The sequence below is a fragment of the Martes martes genome (genome assembly GCF_963455335.1).
Source record: "Martes martes genome assembly, chromosome: 13".
NCBI classification, from domain to species: Eukaryota; Metazoa; Chordata; class Mammalia; order Carnivora; family Mustelidae; genus Martes; species Martes martes.
In genome coordinates, this window is record NC_137901.1 from 92,438,452 (window position 1) to 92,457,905 (window position 19,454).

Here is a 19,454-nt window from a genome sequence, read left to right on the forward strand (position 1 = left end):
CCGCTGTCCCTTCCTGCCCTGTCCCGTGGGTGACTCTGTTGTCCTGCCTAGTGTTTGAGGGTTTGCGTCTGTGCACGTCAGTTTTAGGGAGTTCTTTGTCCTTATCAATGTAGTTTTCGAATATGTGACTCTTTAACACGGTTCTGAAGCTCAGAGTGTTACAAGATGGTGTGCTCGGGAGTGTCACTTTCTTCCCTGCCCTGTCTGCTCACACCACCCTGAGGAGGTCATCAGTCTCATTCGTTTCTAACTCAGTCTTTGCGAGTTCCTTTTCTGCAGAGTAAACAGATACTTGGGGGATGTCAGTGCTTGTAGACTGTCGCAGTGCATATAACTAGGAAATACGTTTTTGAGAAAAAGTTGTGTATATGCAGATATGTGGGTATATGCTTTTTTTTTGTGGGAAAAAATGCAGGCAAGTTGTATCTATGTGTATATATCTATCTTGTCCTCCTATGTAGGGATGGTGTCCCACGTATAGTCTTCTGTGCTTTATTTGACTTAATGTTGGAGTCCTGGAAGTCACTCTGCACCGAGTTCGCAGAGAGCTTTCTCACCCGTTCTGCAGCTGCGTGGTGCTCCGTCGAGGGGCCGCACCAGATGGAGTCGCCTGTCTCTGAAACGTGCAATGTAGTGTATTTCCAGCACTGTGTTTGCAGAGAATGCATAGTGACTGACTTGGTGTTTACGTGTTTCTTTCCTGGAGGAGGCTATTGGGGGAACTTGCGGGGGCACTAGCGGGTCCAGTGTGTGGAGGAGCGCACTTGTGAGGTGCTGCCGGAGCCCTGGCGGGGTAGGGGGGACAGCTCCCCCTGCAGAGCTGAGCGGCCCCTGTCCCCACCACCTCGCCAGCACTGTGTTGTTGGGCTGCTGAGTTGTTCGGTCTGGGACATGAGAAATGGCATTTCAGCTTAGTTTTAATCCAATTCTTTTATTAGGAGAGATAATTTACAAGTTAACGTGCTTGAAAAATCAGCTTCAAGCCTTGGAGTCTGACTTTGTTTTACTGATTTTTATAACAGGGAATGTCATTTCGTAAGGACTAGGAGGGAGTGAGTGAGTCAAACATTAGCTCATTCCTTGTGAGCAGCCTTGTAGAGATACTCCGTGTTTTGATGGATCACGAGGCCCAAGTCTAGACTCTGACTTATGCGTTTGGAGCCATGGACTTGTCTTTACTTTCATTTATTTTTTTAAAAGATTTTATTTATTAATGTGACAGAGGGAGCACAAGTAGGCAGAATGGCAGAGGGAGAGGGAGAGACAGGCTCTCTGCTGAGTAGGGAGTCCGATATGGGGCTCGATCCCAGGACCCCAAGATCATGACCTGAGCCGAAGGCAGGTGCTTCACTGACTGAGCCAATGAGGCGCCCTGTCCTTATTTTTAGCAAGCTGGACGGTCTCTGACCCCTCCGTGTCTGCAGCTGGGTGTTTGCTCACAGCTCGCAGCGGGCTCTTTGGCTCATGCTCTGTGTGCTGGACATAGGGGGTGTCACGGATGGGCAGAAGTACTTCCCTGCAGTAACAGCAGTGCTCCCTGCGTGACGAGCGGTGCTCCCTGTGTGATTGGTGCCTGGGCCCTGGCTTTGGCCTAGGGGGTGCACCGTGACCACAGTGACAGTATTGCAGAACTGCCTGAAGCAGGGGGGATTGCCTGGCTGCTCTGGGAAAACGTGGGGACAGAGAAGGAGGTGAGTTTGGGAAGGGAGCCAGGCTCATGGCCCAAGTCACCTACTTGTTCAAGGGGAGGTCCAGCTGCCCGGACTCTGGCGGCTCCCACACAGGAATCTGCGAGTGGAGGGTGGGCAGCGGGAGTAGTTCCAGGCTTCAGCAGGGGGCCCGGGAGCAGCTGCTGTAAGTACCCAGTCTCTCGGACTCTCTCATTGGTTCTGGCCTGGGGATCCCTTCCCTACACCGACAACAGGGCCCGGGTAGTGTTCTTTAGAGTGGCATTTTCCTGGTGTCTAGTTGTGCCTGTTTATGATGTCTTGGTCACCCTGACAGCAGCAGCGGGCAGAGAGGGTGGGCCTGTGGCCAGCATCCTGCGAGCTCACTGGCGAGTGATGCGTGTGGTGACTGGGGGGGGGGGGGTTGCGCCCTGTTCCTCGCTGGGCTGCGCACCTGCCTTGCCCTTGAACTGCCGACTTCAGCCTTGTCCCAAGCAGCACCGGTGCGGGGCGGCGAGCAGGACGTGGCTTCAGCTCCTCCCGATGGACCTCCAAAGTAGAAACAGCTACTACAAACAAAAGTTGTTTTGCCATTGGTGGTAGCTTTGCTCTCCATTGGGGTAACTGTGGCACATTTTTGGGGAATGCTGCTTTAGATAAGTAGTGTCTTCATTTGTCTTCAAATGCACTTGTGTTTCTAACTTGGCTATAAGCTTAATGAGGTCAGGATCCATTTTCTTACAAGGTTGAGGTATAGTTTCTATGTAGCAAAGTTCACGCTTTAGTGTGTGGCTCCATGATGTTGGACAAACACTTGTAACCATCCTCACGAATCAGTTGGAGAAGTGGGTGCACCCCCCCAGATTCCCTCCTGCTCCTCTCGAGTCCGCCCCTCGCCCACCTTCAGCCCTCAGGATCTGTCTGATCTCTGTCCCTGTCACTTGTTGCAGAATATCATGTCATGTCCGTGACCGGCGCTGCGTGACCCTTGGGTCTGTCTCTGCCCCTGGCATCTCAAGACTCATCGTGGTGTGGGTCTGTCAGTTCTGTCCTTATATCGCTGAGGCCGCTCCAGTGTTGTGTCCCGTCGCCGGGTGAAGGTCAGTATTCACGTTTTCATGTTTCACTGGATAGCTCTTTAATGCACGTCGTTAATGCAGTAGAGGTTATGTTCCATAATTGGTGTCCTGCTTTTTCCACTTAATTTGTCTGTACCTGTTTCATTTTTATTAGAGTCTCTGTCTAGAACCCGGACACTGGATGTATCTGGTTACTTTTACTGCATTCTCCAATGCACGTTTTTATGTACAATTTAAAAAAATACCTGGGTGAATTTCCTCAGGAGAGATTTCCAGAGATAGTAGGACTAGGTCAAAGGTCGTGGGTGAGATGGGTCACTTCTGCTTTTCCAGCCCTGTCGCCCACCCCGCCAGGCATGTTCCGGGCTCTGAGCCCTTGGAGATCTCTGCTCCGTGTCCCCGTCTGCCTCCCACACCCTCTTAGCGGGGTTGGCAGGACGCCAGCTGCGTGATGCAGTGTCTTGGCAAAGCGGGTCTGGGGGAGTCTCACTTCAGTCTGTATGGCTTTTATTAGCAGTGAGGTTGGATGCTTTCCTTCACGCTGGTTAAGAAGATGCTTTCTTTTCGGGAAACTGTCTCTCACTTCACTTTTCTGTGGGACTGCAGTGATGTTCAGCCTGCATGAGTGCTTTCACCAGTACCCATGGTCGCCCTGTCCCGACTGCCCCAAATGCCATGAGCTTGATGATTTACTGTTAAGTCTTAAACATTTTTAAATTTTGCGTGTCTTCAAATCCGTCTGTCTTTTCAGATACAGCTTTACTGTTTTAAGTTTAGGAACTTGAATTCCCTTCAGAGCTTTAGTAAGTATTCATTTTTGTACTCTCTACTTATTTTTGTTTTGACATTTCTGTAATTGGTATAAAGCTTGGATGTCACCTTGTAAGATGCTTCTTTAGTTTGGTGAATGATTTGTGGTGGGAATTTAAATAGGATTTTCACTCTGTGTTTGTGGTTGTGACATATTTATCCCAAGTCTTACCTTCCCCTGGTTTTGTGAATTGTTTTAAGTGGGAGAGCTGGTTTCTGGCCTTCGTTCTCTCTCCTTGCTCACCTTTGATTGTTCTGGGAATGTATCCGAAGGAAATAACCCGAACTGCACCCTTGCGTGTCCGTCTGTCATGTGCGTTCTGTTTTTGTGCCAGTTCCACACAAGTCTCCTCACGGCGCTTGTGCACAAGACTCAGGAGCAGAAACGTTTTTGAAGGCAGTGGGCCGGCGTGCCCGGGCCTGAGCCACCCACCATGTGGGGCTGCTGCTCGGGGGTGAGGCCGGGACTGCGCCAGGGGCTGCTCAGGACGGCCGTTCCTGCCGACTTCCGGCTTTGATGTGTGTGCTCCGGCAGCTTCCCTGTGATCTTGGGACTCTGTCTTCAGAGCCAAAAGCCCCTTTCCTGCTGCTTAAATAGGCACCGCGATGTTTGTGTTTCCCCAGGCGTTACTGGCACAGCCCACGTTCTGTAGCTTCTGGTTGCCTGTATCCATCTAGCTCAGCCAGGGGCCCGGGTGTCTGTCCGTGCGTTTATGTATTTTTGCATTGTAATGTTGGTAACTTCTGGTTTCTGATGTTTTTATCCCTGACTTCTGTGAGATAGATAGGTCCTGATGCTCCGAGGATGACCGGAGCCGAGGCCGGCCCTCTTGCTTGTTTTGGGGGCAGGGTGGGAGGGACACCAGGACATGGGGAGCTAGGTGTGTCAATTAAGACTTGAGATTTTCCAGTGGTGGATAGTTCTGTCCCTTTGATCCTGCCTCAGTGGGGAGCAGACAGCCAGAGGGGGCTGCAGGGGACATCGTGTCCCCAGTGGGTCATCTCCTTCACAGACATTGAGATTCTAGCTAGGTCTGACTTGGGAATGTTCTAGGGTCCCGCCTCAGAACTGGCTTCCTCCTGCTCAGCCGTGTCCTCAGGGCTGACCCCCAGTGCGTGTCTTCCCCTCCCCCAGCACTTGCGTAGTCCTCTGCACAAAGCAGTGTTTGGGCTGGGAGCCTCGTGGAAGCTATGGTACCCGCTCAGGGAGTTTGCAGACCTCGGAGGGAGACTCTCCGAGAGCACGAGCCCGAGTCCTGGCCGCGTTCCTTCTCTCTCTGAGGTCGAGGTGCCTTCCTGTTTGGTCCTGGCTCGTACCGCGCCCGCCGGGCCCTCTCCCTCAGGAGCTTAGGGTCTGACACGCACTGGTTTCTCTGTGTGTTTGCAGTTGATGTAGCCCCGGTCTCGGTGGGGTGTTTTGCTCTTGTGATGGGGTGATGGCAGCATGCAGCCTGTGCCTGCATTCGGCAGCAGTCACTGACTGCTTCCTGGGTGGTGGACAGGGTGCTGTCCCTTCCCGGGGCAGACAGGCAGACAGCCCCACTGCACATGGGAATGGAGAGGGGCCGCTAGGCTGGGGGAAGGCTTCTGGGCAGAAACATGCCAGTCACGAGTGCCAGTGCTGAGTTCAGGTCGTGCTTGGCCTTGAGCTAGCAATGCTGGTTACCTTCCACAGTAACTGGCTGGGATGACCCACCTCTGGGTCCCAGCAGTGACCCGGAAGGACCTGTCCCTCATCGGTGTCGAGGGACATCATCTCCAGTGCTATCTCTTTTTTTTTTTTTTTTTTTAATATTTTATTTATTTATTTGACAGAGTGAGATCGCAAGTAGGCAGAGAGGCAGGCAGAGAGAGGGAAGAAGCAGGCTCCCTGCTAAGCAGAGAGCCTGATGTGGGGCTCGATCCCGGGACCCTGGGATCATGACCTGAGCCGAAGGCAGAGGCTTAACCCACTGAGCCACCCAGGTGCCCCTCCGGTGCTATCTCTTTTATGGCTCGATAAGAATTCATAGGGCTGGGGCACCTGGGTGGATTGAGCCCCGCGTCAGGCTCCTTCCTCAGCGGGGAGCCTGTTTCTCCCTCTCCCTCTGCCCCTCTGCCTACTTGTGCTCTCTAGCTCTGTCAACTAAATAAATAAAATCTTAAAAAAAAAAAAAAAGAATTCATAGGACTCACTGGTGTCAGGTGCCAGCCGGCACGGACCTTCACACTCTCCCCAGTGCTGCTAAATGGCGCTCGCGCCAAGTGCTGATCGGATGCTTACGTTTGTCTTCCAGTAACTTGATTTTAACTTTGATTTTTCAGGAGAACATTAAGTTGGATTAAAAAGAGGGGTGATAATGCACCATGGCAGCGGCCCGCAGAGTGTCCAGCACCAGCTGCAGCGGTCCAGGGCCTTCGCCCCCAGCGAAGGCGAGGAGCAGCAGGCCCACCCAAACCCGCCCCAGTCCCCTGCCACACCCTTCGCGCCTTCGGCCAGCCCGTCCGCACCGCAGTCTCCCGGGTACCAAGTTCAGCAGCTGATGAGTAGGAGTCCCGTGACGGGACAGAACGTGAACATCGCCCTGCAGAGTGTCGGCCCGGTGGTGGGAGGAAACCCGCAGATCACGCTCGCTCCTCTGCCGCTCCCCAGCCCCGCTTCTCCAGGCTTCCAGTTCGGCGCCCAGCAGAGGCGCTTTGAGCATGGGTCTCCGTCGTACATCCAGGTCACCTCGCCACTGTCCCAGCAGGTGCAGACTCAGAGTCCCACCCAGCCCAGTGCCGGGCCGGGGCCGGGCCTGCAGAGCGTGCGGGCCGGCACCCCTGGCCCTGGCCTGGGCCTCTGCAGCAGCAGTCCCACCGGGGGCTTTGTGGACGCCAGCGTGTTAGTGAGGCAGATGAGCTTGAGCCCATCTAGTAGCGGGCACTTTGTGTTTCAGGAGAGCCCCGGCCTCGCCCAGATGGCCCCGGGCACCCAGGTGCAGCTGCAGCACGCGGGGGCTCCCATCGCGGTCCGAGAGCGGAGACTGTCGCAGCCCCACGCGCAGTCCGGGGGCACCGTCCACCACCTGGGGCCCCAGAGCCCCGCGGCCGCGGGTGCGGCCGGCTTGCAGCCCCTGGCCAGCCCCGGCCACATCGCCACAGCGAGCTTGCCGCCCCAGATCAGCAGTATCATCCAGGGCCAGCTGGTTCAGCAGCAGCAGGTGCTGCAGGGGCCGCCGCTGACCAGACCCCTGCTCCCCGGGGTCGGGCTTGGGGGGGCTTCGGCCTTCGGGATGACCTCCCCGCCGCCCCCCACCAGCCCCTCCAGGACTGCAGTGCCCCCGGGCCTCTCCAGCCTTCCTCTCACATCTGCGGGGAGTGCAGGCGTGAGGAAGGCCCCCAAGAAGTTGGAGGAGATCCCCCCGGCCTCTCAGGAGCTGGCCCAGATGAGGAAGCAGTGCCTGGACTACCACTACCGGGAAATGGAGGCGCTGAAGGAGGCCTTCAAGGAGTACCTGATCGAATTGTTCTTCTTGCAACACCTTCAAGGGAACATGATGGACTTCTTGGCTTTCAAGAAGAAGCATTATGCCCCGTTGCAAGCTTATCTTAGGCAGAATGATTTGGACCTGGAGGAGGAGGAGGAGGATGAGGAGGAGGAGGAGGAGGAGGAGGAGGAAGAAAAGTCTGAGGTTATCAACGATGAGGTGAGGAACAGCAGTTTCATGATGAGAGGAGCATGCTCTGCAGATTTGATTCTAGGCAACTGTAAATGAAACCCTGCGAGGCTGGGGTGTTTCTAGGACGTGGTTTCATAAGGTTTTGATCCAGGAGTGAAATTGAAGATGTGTTTGCTCTTTTCCGACATGGAGGGGAGGAGCTGCTCTGGATGTTGGGAGGAAGATGCAGGACAGCTGTGTGAGCAGTGCTGGGCCAGGCCCGAGCATCCAGAGCAAGGTCGTCCGGTGTCCTGAGGCTGGCCTGGCACGACCCGGCCCTCCCCTGTGGTCAGCTGGGGCGGGGGGTCTCGTCTAGCACTGAGGCTTGAGGTGTGGACCCCTTCCGGCTGCTCGTGTGGATTTTGCATTTCACTGCCACTGGTCCACCGTTAAAAACACCGCAGATGTGGTTTTTAAGCAGGCATTTCAGTCACTAGCTTCTTACAGTGTATCAGTCATGATTCCACACCACGAGGTACGTCTGTGTGGTGTTTTCATGATGAAAATACAGTTGTTGTGGCAAAAACTGAGAATTTTTCAATTTTTAGATGTAGTCTCTGGTTTGAGGTATTTTAAACTCATGTGTGCAAATACCTACTGAGTGATATTTGACATAGCATCTTTTTTAGATAGTGAAATTTTGGGGTGTCTGGAATGGGTGCTTTATACACCCCCGGGTGAGATTTTTCAGTACCATAGGGATTCCCGAGGTCCTTCCACTTGTATTTCCTGAAAAAGGAGCGAATCAAACCAGGGCAATAGTGAGGGACGCTGTAGCGCACTGTATTTTGTGCCTTTGTGTTGTGTAGTGTACAGTATGTTGGTGCAGCTCATTTTGTTTTACGATACAGCTAAAGTAATTTGACTCTGTCAGCTCTTCTCCTGCAAAGAAATCAGCCTTTGCTGAGCAAAAGCTGGTCTCTTTGCTCTGCCGTCCTCATTGAGATTTATGGACATATCTGTGTGGCTTTGCCATTTTGTGTTTTCTTTAACACCCTTTCCAGAAAGGATCATTTTTATTTTCCAGAAGGTTTATATTATTTTGAGGGTTACACCTCTGTTGCCACGAAATAGTGAAATTCAGTTCTCTCTCTGTTTGTACACACTGTTGTCTATAGGCTCAGTCCCCCTCCTCTGTGCTAACGAGGAGACCTGACTCCCCTTTTTTGCACCTTCCCGCTCAGAGAGACCCACGCACGGCGGGCAGTGGGGTGGCTGCCACGCCGATGGCGCGTGCGGGCGTGAGGGCCTTGCTGCTCAGAGGCTGCCTGCCGTTCTCTTGATTGTAGTTGGAAGTCGCAGAACCTGAGCTCAAGTTGGAGTTCCCACAAGATGCGCCCTGGAGTGAGGTCATTAGGTTGTAAATCCACCGTCAGTCAGTTCGGTGTCCTTTTACAGGATTTCATGCAAAAGCGTTCCATTTTTATACACCAGACATCACTGAGCTTTCAGCAGTAAAATTCTGACAAAATTTTGAGCAGTCTTAAAAATTATGTTGCCTTTTTTTCTCAAAATATTTTCTCTCAGGTAAAGGTTGTGACAGGAAAGGATGGGCAGACTGGTACTCCCGTTGCTATAGCAACCCAGCTTCCGCCAAATGTTTCTGCTGCTTTTTCATCCCAGCAGCAACCGCTTCAGGTACTTTTCGATGGTTCTCAAATGTAGCCTCATCCCAAACTTTCTTTCATCCAGATATTTTAACCTTCAATTTTACTATTTGCTCTCCAGCATTTTTTTCCAGAGCCCATTCCTTATTTTTAAAACATTTAAAAGACTTCCTGCATATGAAATGATAAAATTAAGTTGCATGAGTAAATGACAACACGGATCTTAATGCATTCTTATTTTTTCTGTGTTGAGTGTGACGCGGTAGTAGCCTTCGCATGCATGTCTCCTAATACAGTCCTGTTGAATGTGTGCTCAGGGTCCCTTGTGTGCTGTGTTTTAAATGTTGGTTCTTACCTGTGTCTTCTATCTGTATCTTTAAGAACAGTGCAAAACAGAGCAAGAAAAAAAGATTTAAGCAGCTGGTAACTTGATATTTTCCGCAGCTGGAAGAAACGCTGAAGTCAGGACCGTAGGCCCCCCCGGGTGTCCACTGAGTGCAGACTGAGTAACATTAATTGTTGGAAACAGAATTGTTGAGTGTTACGTCAGTGATGCCAAGAGCTTGGAAGGGCAGGTCGCGTCCTCTCAGGGGGGATGGGTGGTTCTCGCTTCAGAGACTAGTTTCATCTCGTGGTGATACCTTTTCTTTTTTCAAAGTTTTTATTTTTAATTTTGCTGTAATTTCTAACACACGTGAAAGTTGCAAAAACAGTTTTCCAAAGAACTCCTTTGTGCCCTTTCCCCGGGTTCACCGGATGTGCCCTTTTTGCCCGCCTCTGTTGTTTTCACTCTGGCGTATGTGTAGACACACACGTCTCCACCGAATCGGCCACAGGCCGTTGCAGTTCCCACGTCGCGCACTTTTAAGCCTGATGCCCCGTGTGCCTTAGGTGAGAATGTTCTCTTACCTGACACGGTCCGGGTCACGCCAGGGCCACGCCTAAGCCAAAGCTCATACGTGGTTTTTGTGTCTTGACCTGATGGTGTCCTTGACAGAGTGGACCCTTCCACAGGGCAGGGGCACTGTCCCCGCACAGTGCAATGCCACATACAACTCTTGACTCTCCCAAAACTGAACAACTGTTAGCCTGCTGTTGATTGGAAGCCTTACTGATAACATAGTTGATTAGCATGTATTTTGTTTGTTAATTTGTTATATATATTGTATTCTTCTTGTAAAGTAAGCTGGAGAGAAGGAAATCACAAGGAAGAAGAGAAAATACATTTACTGTTCTGTGTGGGAAAAAAATCTGCGTGTAAGTGGACCTGTGCAGTTCAAACCCGGCTTGTTAGAGGGTTGGCCGTGGTGGTTTTACCCTAGGCTGGGATCGCCTGTTGGGCATTGGGTGTAGTTGTCATGCCTCCTCGGTCATCTTCTTTTTTTTTTTTTTAAAGATTTTATTTATTTATCTGACAGGCAGAGATTACAAGTAGGCAGAGAGGCAGGCAGTGAGAGAGAAGAAGTGGCTCTCTTCGCAGAGAGCCTGATGCAGGGCTCGATTCCGGGACCGTGGGATCATGACCTGAGCCGAAAGCAGAGGCTTTAACCCACTGAGCCACCCAGGAGCCCCCTCCTCGGTCTTCTTTAATCTGGCCTGGCTCCTCAGTCTTTCATGACCTTTACATTTTTGAGTTGAGGCTGCTTGTTTGGTAGAATGCCCTTTGATACTGGATTGCCTGCTGTTCCCTTGTGTCTGATTTGGGCCATGTATCTTTGAGAGGAATACCCAGAAGTGACACTGTGTGCAGCTCGTGCTCCCGTATTAGGAGGCCGTGAGGTCGGCGGTCTTGGAACTGGTGACGCGCACTCTGACCGCTCGGTGAGGCTGGTGTCCGTCAGGCTTTCGCAGTGGAAGGTTCTTAGTTTTTCTTTGGTAAATGATGAATAACCTGGGGAAGATACTTTGAGACTCGGTTAAACATCCTGTATCTCCTTAAACTTTCAGCCACTAATTCCGCCATCTGGCCAGAATCCGTTTTCACCTTCAGGATTGCAGAATGGATTTTCTAGCTCCGTTGTCCCCAACGCGTCGATCAGTTGGCATTCTGCTGCGGGCGGCGCGCTCTCCTTTTTTTTCCATTTACATATTTATATGTGGATTTTTATTTCAGCCATTGGGTTATGTCACTAATAGTATTTGTTTATTTAGACTTACTGAATTCGGTAAAAATCACTCTTTTTTGGTCTGTGGTTCTGTTGAGTTGTGCCAAGCCCACAGAGTTGGGTAGCCACCGTGGTGGTCCAGAAACAGAGCTCCATCACCCTCCCAGAATCTGTGCCCCCTGCCTCTGTGATTTTGCCTTTTCCAGAATGAAATCTGGATGGAGTCCTACTGCCCGTGGCTTCTGTCGCTGAGCGCCCACGCTGTGCCTTTTACCAGTTGTCTGTGTCTGGGGGCAGGGGTGTCCCCGCTTTGTCTCTTCACTCACCCATCGAAGGGCAGTTGGATTGTTTCCTTAGGAGTAAAGCAGCCTCGGTGTTCACAGAGAGTTTTGTGTGTGTGAATCTAGGCCTTTGTCTCTTTCGGGTTCAGACCTTGGCAGCAGATTGCAGGCTTGTATAGGTTCGAGTTTTCTTTTCTTTTCTTATTTATTTACTTATCTGTTTGACACAGACAGAGATCACAAGTAGGCAGAGAGGCGGGGTGGGGGGGAAGTAGGCTCCCCGCTGAGCAGAGAGCCTGATGCAGGACTCCATCCCAGGACCCTGAGATCATGACCTGGGCCGAAGGCAGAGGCTTAACCCACTGAGCCACCCAGGCGCCCCCAAGTTTTCTTTAAAAACTGGCAAAGGCGCCCTGGCTGTGCCCTTCTGCGCTCTGCTGCCCCCAGTGGCGGGGAGGCCCTGGTGCGTCCTGCCTGCTCCTCTCTGGTTGTGGCCACACGCCTGCGCGGTTGTTGTCTGTGAGTCGTCTTGGGGAAAGTCAGACTCCAGCGTGTCGCTGTTCTATTTGAGAATTCTTTGTATGATGTGAATGCAGGTTCCCTGTCAGATACAGATTTGGAGAAGTTTTTCTGCCATTCTGAAGCTTATCTTTCTCTCTCATACTGTTTTCCAGAGCAGAAGTTTTAGGTTTTGATGCGGTCTGTTTTATCATTTTGTTGGTTTTATAGATTATGCTTTTGGCACCCTAAGAACTCTTGGCTCAGCCCGAGGTCACAGAAACCTCTATTTTCTCCTGGAAGTTGTATGGTTTTGAGTTTCACACTTACGTCCACAATCCCCTTTGAGGCAGGTTCTGTATACATGGCAGACATGAACGTGGGAGTTCGCGCTTCTTGTTGATTTCCGCTTGTTCCAGCACCGTGTCTTGAAAAGCCCACTCTGCTTCCGTACACTGACCTTGCCTTGCTGCTGGAAATGAGCTGATTCCTGGCTGTGTGGGTCTCTTTCTAGACTCTCTGGAATTCCCTTCATCTTTGTGTCTTGCTAATGTCACATGGTCTGGGCCATTGTCGCTTTGTAGTAAGTCTTGAAATCAATGTGAGTTCAACCTTTTTCTTTTCTTCTTCTTCTTCTTCTTCTTCTTTTTTTAAATGGTTTTGGTCACTCTAGTTCCTTTACATTTTCGTAGAGATTTTAGATTCTGCTCTGTGGATATTTGCAGAATTTTGATTTGGATTATGTTGACTCTGTTGACCACTGTGGGAAGGAGTGATATCTTGACAGTACTGAGTCATATGAGAATATGCCATATCTCTCCCTTTGTTTTGGTCATCTTTGATATGTTTCATCAGTGTTTTATGTAGTTTTCAACGTGCCCATTCTGTGCATATTTTGTTAGATTTATACTCAGGTGTTTCCAGTGTTTCTGTGGTATTGTATGTGGTTGTTAAAAAAAATTGAAACGTTCATTGCAGATGTGTAGGAATGCAGGTAATTATTTGAACTTGTACTTTGCAGCCTTGCTAAACTTGTCTGTCAGTTTTAGGAGCTTTTTTGTAGATTCCCTGGGATTTTCTACATAGACAGTAATGTCTGCCAAGAAAAGCAAGATTTATTATTTTTTTCCTGTTTATACGCCCTCTGTGTGTTTTTATTTTTTTGCCTTATTGTCCTGGCGAGGACTTCCAGATTTGCTAAGTCCATCGGGCTTTTGCAGTGAATAAGAATACTTATTCTTACCTTCTTCCTGATGTTTTGGGGAAAACATTTAGTGTTTCGCCATCAGGTGTGATAGTAGTTGTAGATTCCGTGGATATCCTTTACCAGGTGAAGGAGATTTCTTTATTTCTAGTATTGATCATGAATGGATATTGAATTTTGTCAAATGGTATTTTTATATCTATTTGCATGATCATGTGATTTTTTTCTTCCTGGGTCTGTAAAGAAGGTGAGTTCTAGCACATTGAGGTGTAATTTATTGGCGGGGAAGGCACAGATCTAAGTGTTTCAGCTTGTGGAATTTGTCAGGTGCTGGTATAACCCACTCCGCTCAGGTCTCTTTATGCCCCTCCATCATCTGCTGCCCAGGGCCCCCCTTCTGTTACCGTGTGTTTTGACCTGATGGAGCCCTTCATGCTGGGCCTCCTGCACAGTTGACGTGTCCTGCTCACTCTCTGAGCCTTTCCTTGCTGGCACACACTAAGGTTCATCTTGTGTTTTCCTTGCTCTGGCCCAGAATCAGTCCTTTCTGCAAGGGGCCCATCCACTTTGGTGGGGAGGCATAATTTGAACCTGATATTTAGTTGCTTCTCGTGATGAGTTTGACACGACTGAAGCTAAGATCTTTGGCATTTGAGATTGTGAGAACCTGTATTAGCTGGGCATCTTTCTTGTTAACGCTTCGTGGAGTGTCATGCGTTACTGTGTTTCTAGACCACATCCATAAGTATTTGCCTAAGGACAGTGGGACAGCGGAAGGCAAGAAGTACCTGTCAGGTTATGAAACGTGTGGCCTCCATGGTGACACAGGTTAAACCACTGTGACTTGACGTCACGCTCACCAGATCACCAGAAATTAAACCGGACAGAATCCGCTGTTGTGGGTCAGTGGGATTCTCATCTGCTTTTGGCGGGAGGGTGGCATGGATGTTTGGAAACATTTTGCCTGACCTAGAAGAGGTGAGCACAGGCAGACCGTTTGTCCTAGAAGTGTGCTGTAAGAAATTCTTGAGTGTGTCTGCCAGAAACCAGGTATAATAGTGTTCCTAGTGGCCCTGGTTGTAAAAGCGTCCAGCTGGTAAGAACCGAATGTCTGCTGGCAGGGAGGACAGTTCAGTGGATCGTGCATGTTCATACAGAGCACCGTCAGTGAGAGCCGTCAGTAGGGAAGGAGGTGGTGGCCCCAGTGCCGACATGCGTGGCTGCGTGTGGGGCTCGGCCACACCTTGTGGAGCAGAAGGGTGTGTGGGGAGTTGTCTAGGAAGCAGAGGCAGAGGACATGGTGTGTGGAGCTGAGTGTGTAGGTGAGCACAGCGGAGACGCTCATACGCGGCTCGGGCAGAAGTGCCCGCGCAGGGCCCGGGCTCTGTGAGGCACGAGCCTGAGCAGCACAGGCATTGCTCTATTTGTATTTTTATTGTGTTCAATGATTTGAGAACGAGAGTACTAGTGGGAGGGCCAGGGGACAGAGAATCTCCAGCAGACTCCCCGCTCAGCATGGAGCCTGACATGGGCTCGATCCCAGGAGAGCGAGAGTGCACAAGCGGGGTGGGGGCGGTAGAAAGAGAGGGAGAAGCAGGCTCCCTGCTTCTGCAGGGATGCAGGGTGGGGGGCTCGATCCCAGGACCCCAGGGTCATGACCTGAGCGGAAGGCAGACACTTAATGACCGAGCCACGCTGGTGTTCCCTTGTTACTTAGATTTTAAACAGCCGTCCTCATTGGAGATGATTTCTCGGTAGTTATGATACTAGAGGAAACAGATAATGGTAGCTCTGTGACCTTACCCCACTATTGCTATCCTTTTTTTTTTTTTTTTTTAAAGATTTTATTTATTTGAGAGAGAGAGAGAAGTAGCAGTGGAGAAGGTCAGAGGGAGATGCAGGCTCTCATCTGAGCAGAGAGCTGGACGTGGGTTATGACCCCAGCACCCTGAGATCATGGCCCGAGCCGAAGGCAGAGGCTTCGCCGAGCCACCCAGACACCCCTGCTGCTGCTGTCTTGCTCTTACATGTGTGTCCTTGTTTTATGTGTATAGTTACAAGCTTGTGGGTGTAGACTGGGTGGAGGTCGGCAGCTTGGTTTGTTGTAATAGGTGTGCTGTCAGGGCAAGTGCTTTTTCTGTTTGTGTTGTCCTCAGTTTCCCTGCCCAAGGTGAGCCTAGGGAGACCGCTGGTAGAACCTCGAGCTGAGACGTGGTGAGCCCTGCGCACCAGAGCTCTTCCCACCTGCGAGTCCTGTCCCCGCTCTGACTGCATGCCCAGACTTGCGGACCACAGGCCCAGTTAGTTCGTAGTTGCTTGGTGGTTGGGTTTATTTAAATTGGGCTGAGATTTACTCCCAGCTGACTGCCAGCTGTCGTGACTACCCTCAGTTTCTTCATCCCGGAGTAACATTCAGGGGGCAGACTGTCTCCCTTGTGAGCTGCACCCCCGTGCCCTCAACTGTTCTTTCCCCTGGTGTAGCTTCCACACTCCCTGGAAATTACACTGTCTTTTATGGATAAAGTCTGTTTTGCTGCTCTCTTAAAATGGGCACTCAGGGGGCGCCTGGGTGGCTCAGTGGGTTAAAGCCTCTGCCTTCGGCTCGGGTCATGATCCCAGGGTTCTGGGATCGAGCCCCGCATTGGGCTCTCTGCTCCGTGGAGAGCCTGCTTTCTTCTCTCTCTCTGCCTGCCTCTCTGCCTGCTTGTGATCTCTGTCAAATAAATAAATAAAAAATCTTAGGAAAAAAAAAAGAAAAAATGGGCACTCAGAGTTCAGTTCCCATCAGAGAATCTCTGTTTTCTCTCTCTTTTTTAAGAGCTAATAAATGATTGCTAATTGAAATCAAGTTTATTTTTTAAAGAATTATTTATTTATTTTTTTTTTGCAATGGAGAGAGCACGAGCAGCGGGAGAGGCAGAGGGAGAAGCAGGCTCCCCATGGAGTAGGGAGCCGGATGCGGGGCTCGAGCCTAGGACCTCGGGATCATGACCTGAGCTGAAGGCAGGCATTTGATGACTGAGCCACCCAGGCGCCCTCAGGTTTTATTTTAAACACTGCAGTATCTGTCCCAGTAGAATAGTCAGCCAGACAGTGTAAGAGAAAGCAGAGTCATTCTGACAGCGAGAGTAGGGGCAGCCGGGAAGCCGGGGAAGGGAGACTGCCCCTACCTGCCCTGGTCTGTGTTGAGCGCAAGTTGTTTATTTCAGTAACGTCCAGTGTTTTAGCCTTTTCCTGTGGATGCCTTGTTTCAGCATCATTTTGGGGAAGAGTTTCCATCCCCTTTGGGGGCTGTACAGCCCTGAGGGGGTGACCGGGCTGCATGGCCGTGCGTCCCCTGGGCTCGGCCTGGCTCTCGTCCTCCCAGCGCCCGGCCGGGCTGCACCTGGGCGTGCCGGGCCTGCGGCTCTGCTTCTCCTGGCGCTGCGCCTGCAGCTCGCGGGCCTCCGCTCCCCGCTCCTCCGCTCCCCGCTCCTCCCTCCAGTGAATCTGTCTTCCAGAGAGCTTGTTGTTCAGTTCGGGCACCTCCGCTTGGTTCTCTTTCTTAATAGTTCCTTCTTTGTGGTCACGGTTTTCCTGTGTTCGTCGTTGCAGTATGTTTTCTTTACGTTCTTGGGCTTCTTGAAGTCACTGGGGTCCCTGCTGCTGAGCCCAGCGTTCGTGTGGCGTGGGGTTTGCGCCCGTGTGCTGTGCTCTGAGCATGGCTCGGGTTTTCCTGCATCTCCGTGTCTGGGAGAGACTTCGGATGTCGTGAACGAGATGTTGCAGACACAAGGTTCAATTATGGTCTTCGAGCAGTATTGCCTGTTTCGGCTTCAGGAGCGAACGCGTTTGAGTTGGAACTCTCCCGAGTGAGGGCACCTGAGACCTCGGCGTGCTTGGAGTCTGTGTGTGCCTGCTGTAGGAGGCAGCTGGACACGAGGGAGGGAACTCGGGGCCTCCCCATGTCCAGTCATCTCCCGGGCTGACTCCGCCTTCCTCTGGTGCAGTGTTGTGCTCTCCGTCCTCGCGGTCTTCCAGCCAGTGAGGCTGTGTGTGTCTGGTTCTGGGCTGGCCCGCACAGCGCGGGCTGGGGCCTGCCCTCAGGCCAGGTGCTAGGAAGCTGTAAACCTCTCCTCGTTCCTGTCCTTCCTCGCAGGTGTCCAGTCCCATCCTCCAGAGTTCATGTTCGTCTGGATTCTGTGCAGTCTGATAGGAATCACTTGGCCATTTCTGGACGTAGAACCTTTTGTCAGTTTCTGTTATTTCAAAAACAGGCTTCTTTTGGTATGAAAGTATATATTCATTGTAGGATGTTTGGAAGATATAGAAAAGTGCACACACACAAATTATGAATTACTTCTAATCCTGTCCCCAGAGATAACCGCTATCACATACCATGTGTTTTTCAAATCCTTCTTTTCTTTCCTCCCTCCTTTCCCCTTCCTCTCTTCCTTCCTCCCCCATCTTCACTAAACGTAGATAGGAGCGCTCACTTTGCCCTCAGTCGGTCACTGCACCCGTCCCCGGGGGAGGCCCTGACCTGTAGCGTGGCTGGCATTGGCCGGTGGTGCGCCCCCCCCCCCCCCGGGGGCATTGCCTTGTGTAGGCGTGCGTGACTTCGGCATCCGGAGTGCTGGGTTCAGCAGGGCCGACCCAGTGGGACCGTGAACACAGTGTTCACGACGAGGGCTTGGTACACATCATCCTTAGCAAGCAGCAGCCCTGCAGGGACGGTACAGAGATGCGAAGGCGTGGGGCGCTCCGGCTCGGCCACTTCCTGTCTGTGCCGGAAGCTCCCTGTGTCAGCAGTGGACATCACCTGTACGCGCGTTACCCGGCGTCCCCAGCTGCGTAGGGAGCCCGCTGGCCGCGGTGCCATCGTGGAGACCCAGGTTTATCAGATTGTTGTCTGTCAGGCAGGGTTTTAGTGTCATTTTCCAGGAGGAAGAAATTTTCAGCTTTTGCGTTTTGGGGGTGAAGTGATGACAGGCAGCGTGATGGACAGGGAGGCGCAGGTGTCGGATTGAGGACCGGTGTTTCCTGACACTGGCTTGTCCTTTGCCGTTTCTCTTCATTTCTGAGGGATTGTAGGTCTGCACTGATAGGAAACTCCATTTAAAACCAGAATAAGATCTTCCACACGTCCTTTTTTTCCCTTCCAGAGGTAAGTTAGAACTTTAAGTTCTGGGTCATGTAAGAACCTACGTTACATGTGCTGCGCAGCTAACATTTCTCTAGTTAGAGAGTAGGGAGGCCAGTGTGTGGTGTAATCACGATAGTTTAGTTCATACCCGTTCTTGTAAGGCACCGACATGATCAGCCTCTCACGTGCTCGTTTTCTCTTTCAGCAGCAAGCTCTGGCGGGGGCCCTTGTGGCAGGGGCCACAGGTGTGGCAGAGACGGACCCCTTTAAGAGGCAGCAGGCGGGGACCCCGGCAGGTACGTCCCGGAGCACCGGCCCTAGTGGCCTGAGGGGGCATACAGCGCAGTGGCTGCATGAATGCTGATGTGCTTAGTTTTGGTGACTTTCTTTCTCCTTTGAGAGTAATTTGTTTGTGCTGATCGGCTGAAGAGAACATTTGTGTGGCTGCATGGGTGTGTACTGAACTTAGAAGTTTGCCCACTGAGTTCGGTAGGTTCCATTTCGGGTTTTTCTGTGCTGGTGGGCTCTTAGTCCTCATGATAGGATGGAGGATAAAACCGCCTTCTTTTTCAGGTTGTCAATCGCTTTTTTTTTTAAACTGAATTTTTTTTCGAATTGTAAAAACACGTTTTTTGTGAAAGATTTCGGCAGTCAAGGAAGTTGTGAGTCAAGTGTCCGTCTGCTTCGGTGTTCCCTGCCTGTGCCCCAGCCACCGAGGTCACTGCCGCTGGCTTCTGTGTGCGCGCCCGACCTCCTGCCCGCACGCTTGCGTTGTCGCCCGTGGTCGTTCTGACGGGGTGTGGGTGCGCTTGCTGTGCCCTGTTTGGTCGCCAGCAGTAACTTCCCAGGCCGCCTCGCCCACCCCGGACCACACTCTCCCAGCGGCCGCGCCTTCCTCCGGCGCGTGGGGCTCCGTCCCTCTTCACGTCCTTGGTAGTGTTCCTCTTGGTAGCCTCCTTTCTCTGAACACTGAGCCCAGATTTTTTTTTTTTTTTGACACGTTTGTCACTATCTAAGAGAGAAGCTCCTAGGAATGGAAGTGCTCGGTCAGACCACGCGGGGACGCACGTGGCCCTGCAGAAGGGCCGGCCCCTCTGCAGTCCCGCCTCCAGTCTCTGGTGCTCTCACGTCGTGGCCAGCGGGCGAAGCACGAGCACTGCTCCGGTCTTTGTTGCTCTGCGGGGGGGGCACGGCTGGCCTGGTGCGCCGTGGAGCTCTTCAGTTTGATGCGGCTGCTTGGTCCTTGCCGTGTCGCTGACCTTCCGTGACTCTGCCTCTGCTGAGCCCGTTTCGCTCTTCGCCTGTCCCGTGTGTCTGGCTGCTGGCACCTCTCCCCTGAACGTGGCAGAGCTTTCCGCAGGGCGGCCCGCCAGCCTCCCGCGCACGCGCATGCCGCAC

The 19,454-nt window shown here is 51.8% G+C and overlaps 1 protein-coding gene across 1 annotated transcript in view; it reads left to right on the forward strand.

Moving 5' to 3' along the window:
- Positions 1 to 2,654: 2,654 nt before the first annotated feature.
- The window catches only part of EP400 (E1A binding protein p400), an 87,547-nt gene continuing 70,747 nt past the window's right edge, over positions 2,655 to 19,454 (forward strand). Inside the window, exons 1-4 of the mRNA XM_080821417.1 lie at positions 2,655 to 2,767; positions 5,861 to 7,224; positions 8,764 to 8,874; positions 18,262 to 18,352. Coding sequence (XP_080677543.1) covers positions 5,896 to 7,224; positions 8,764 to 8,874; positions 18,262 to 18,352 — 1,531 coding nt within the window. The 5' untranslated portion in view covers positions 2,655 to 2,767; positions 5,861 to 5,895. The remainder of the gene's footprint in view (positions 2,768 to 5,860; positions 7,225 to 8,763; positions 8,875 to 18,261; positions 18,353 to 19,454) is intronic.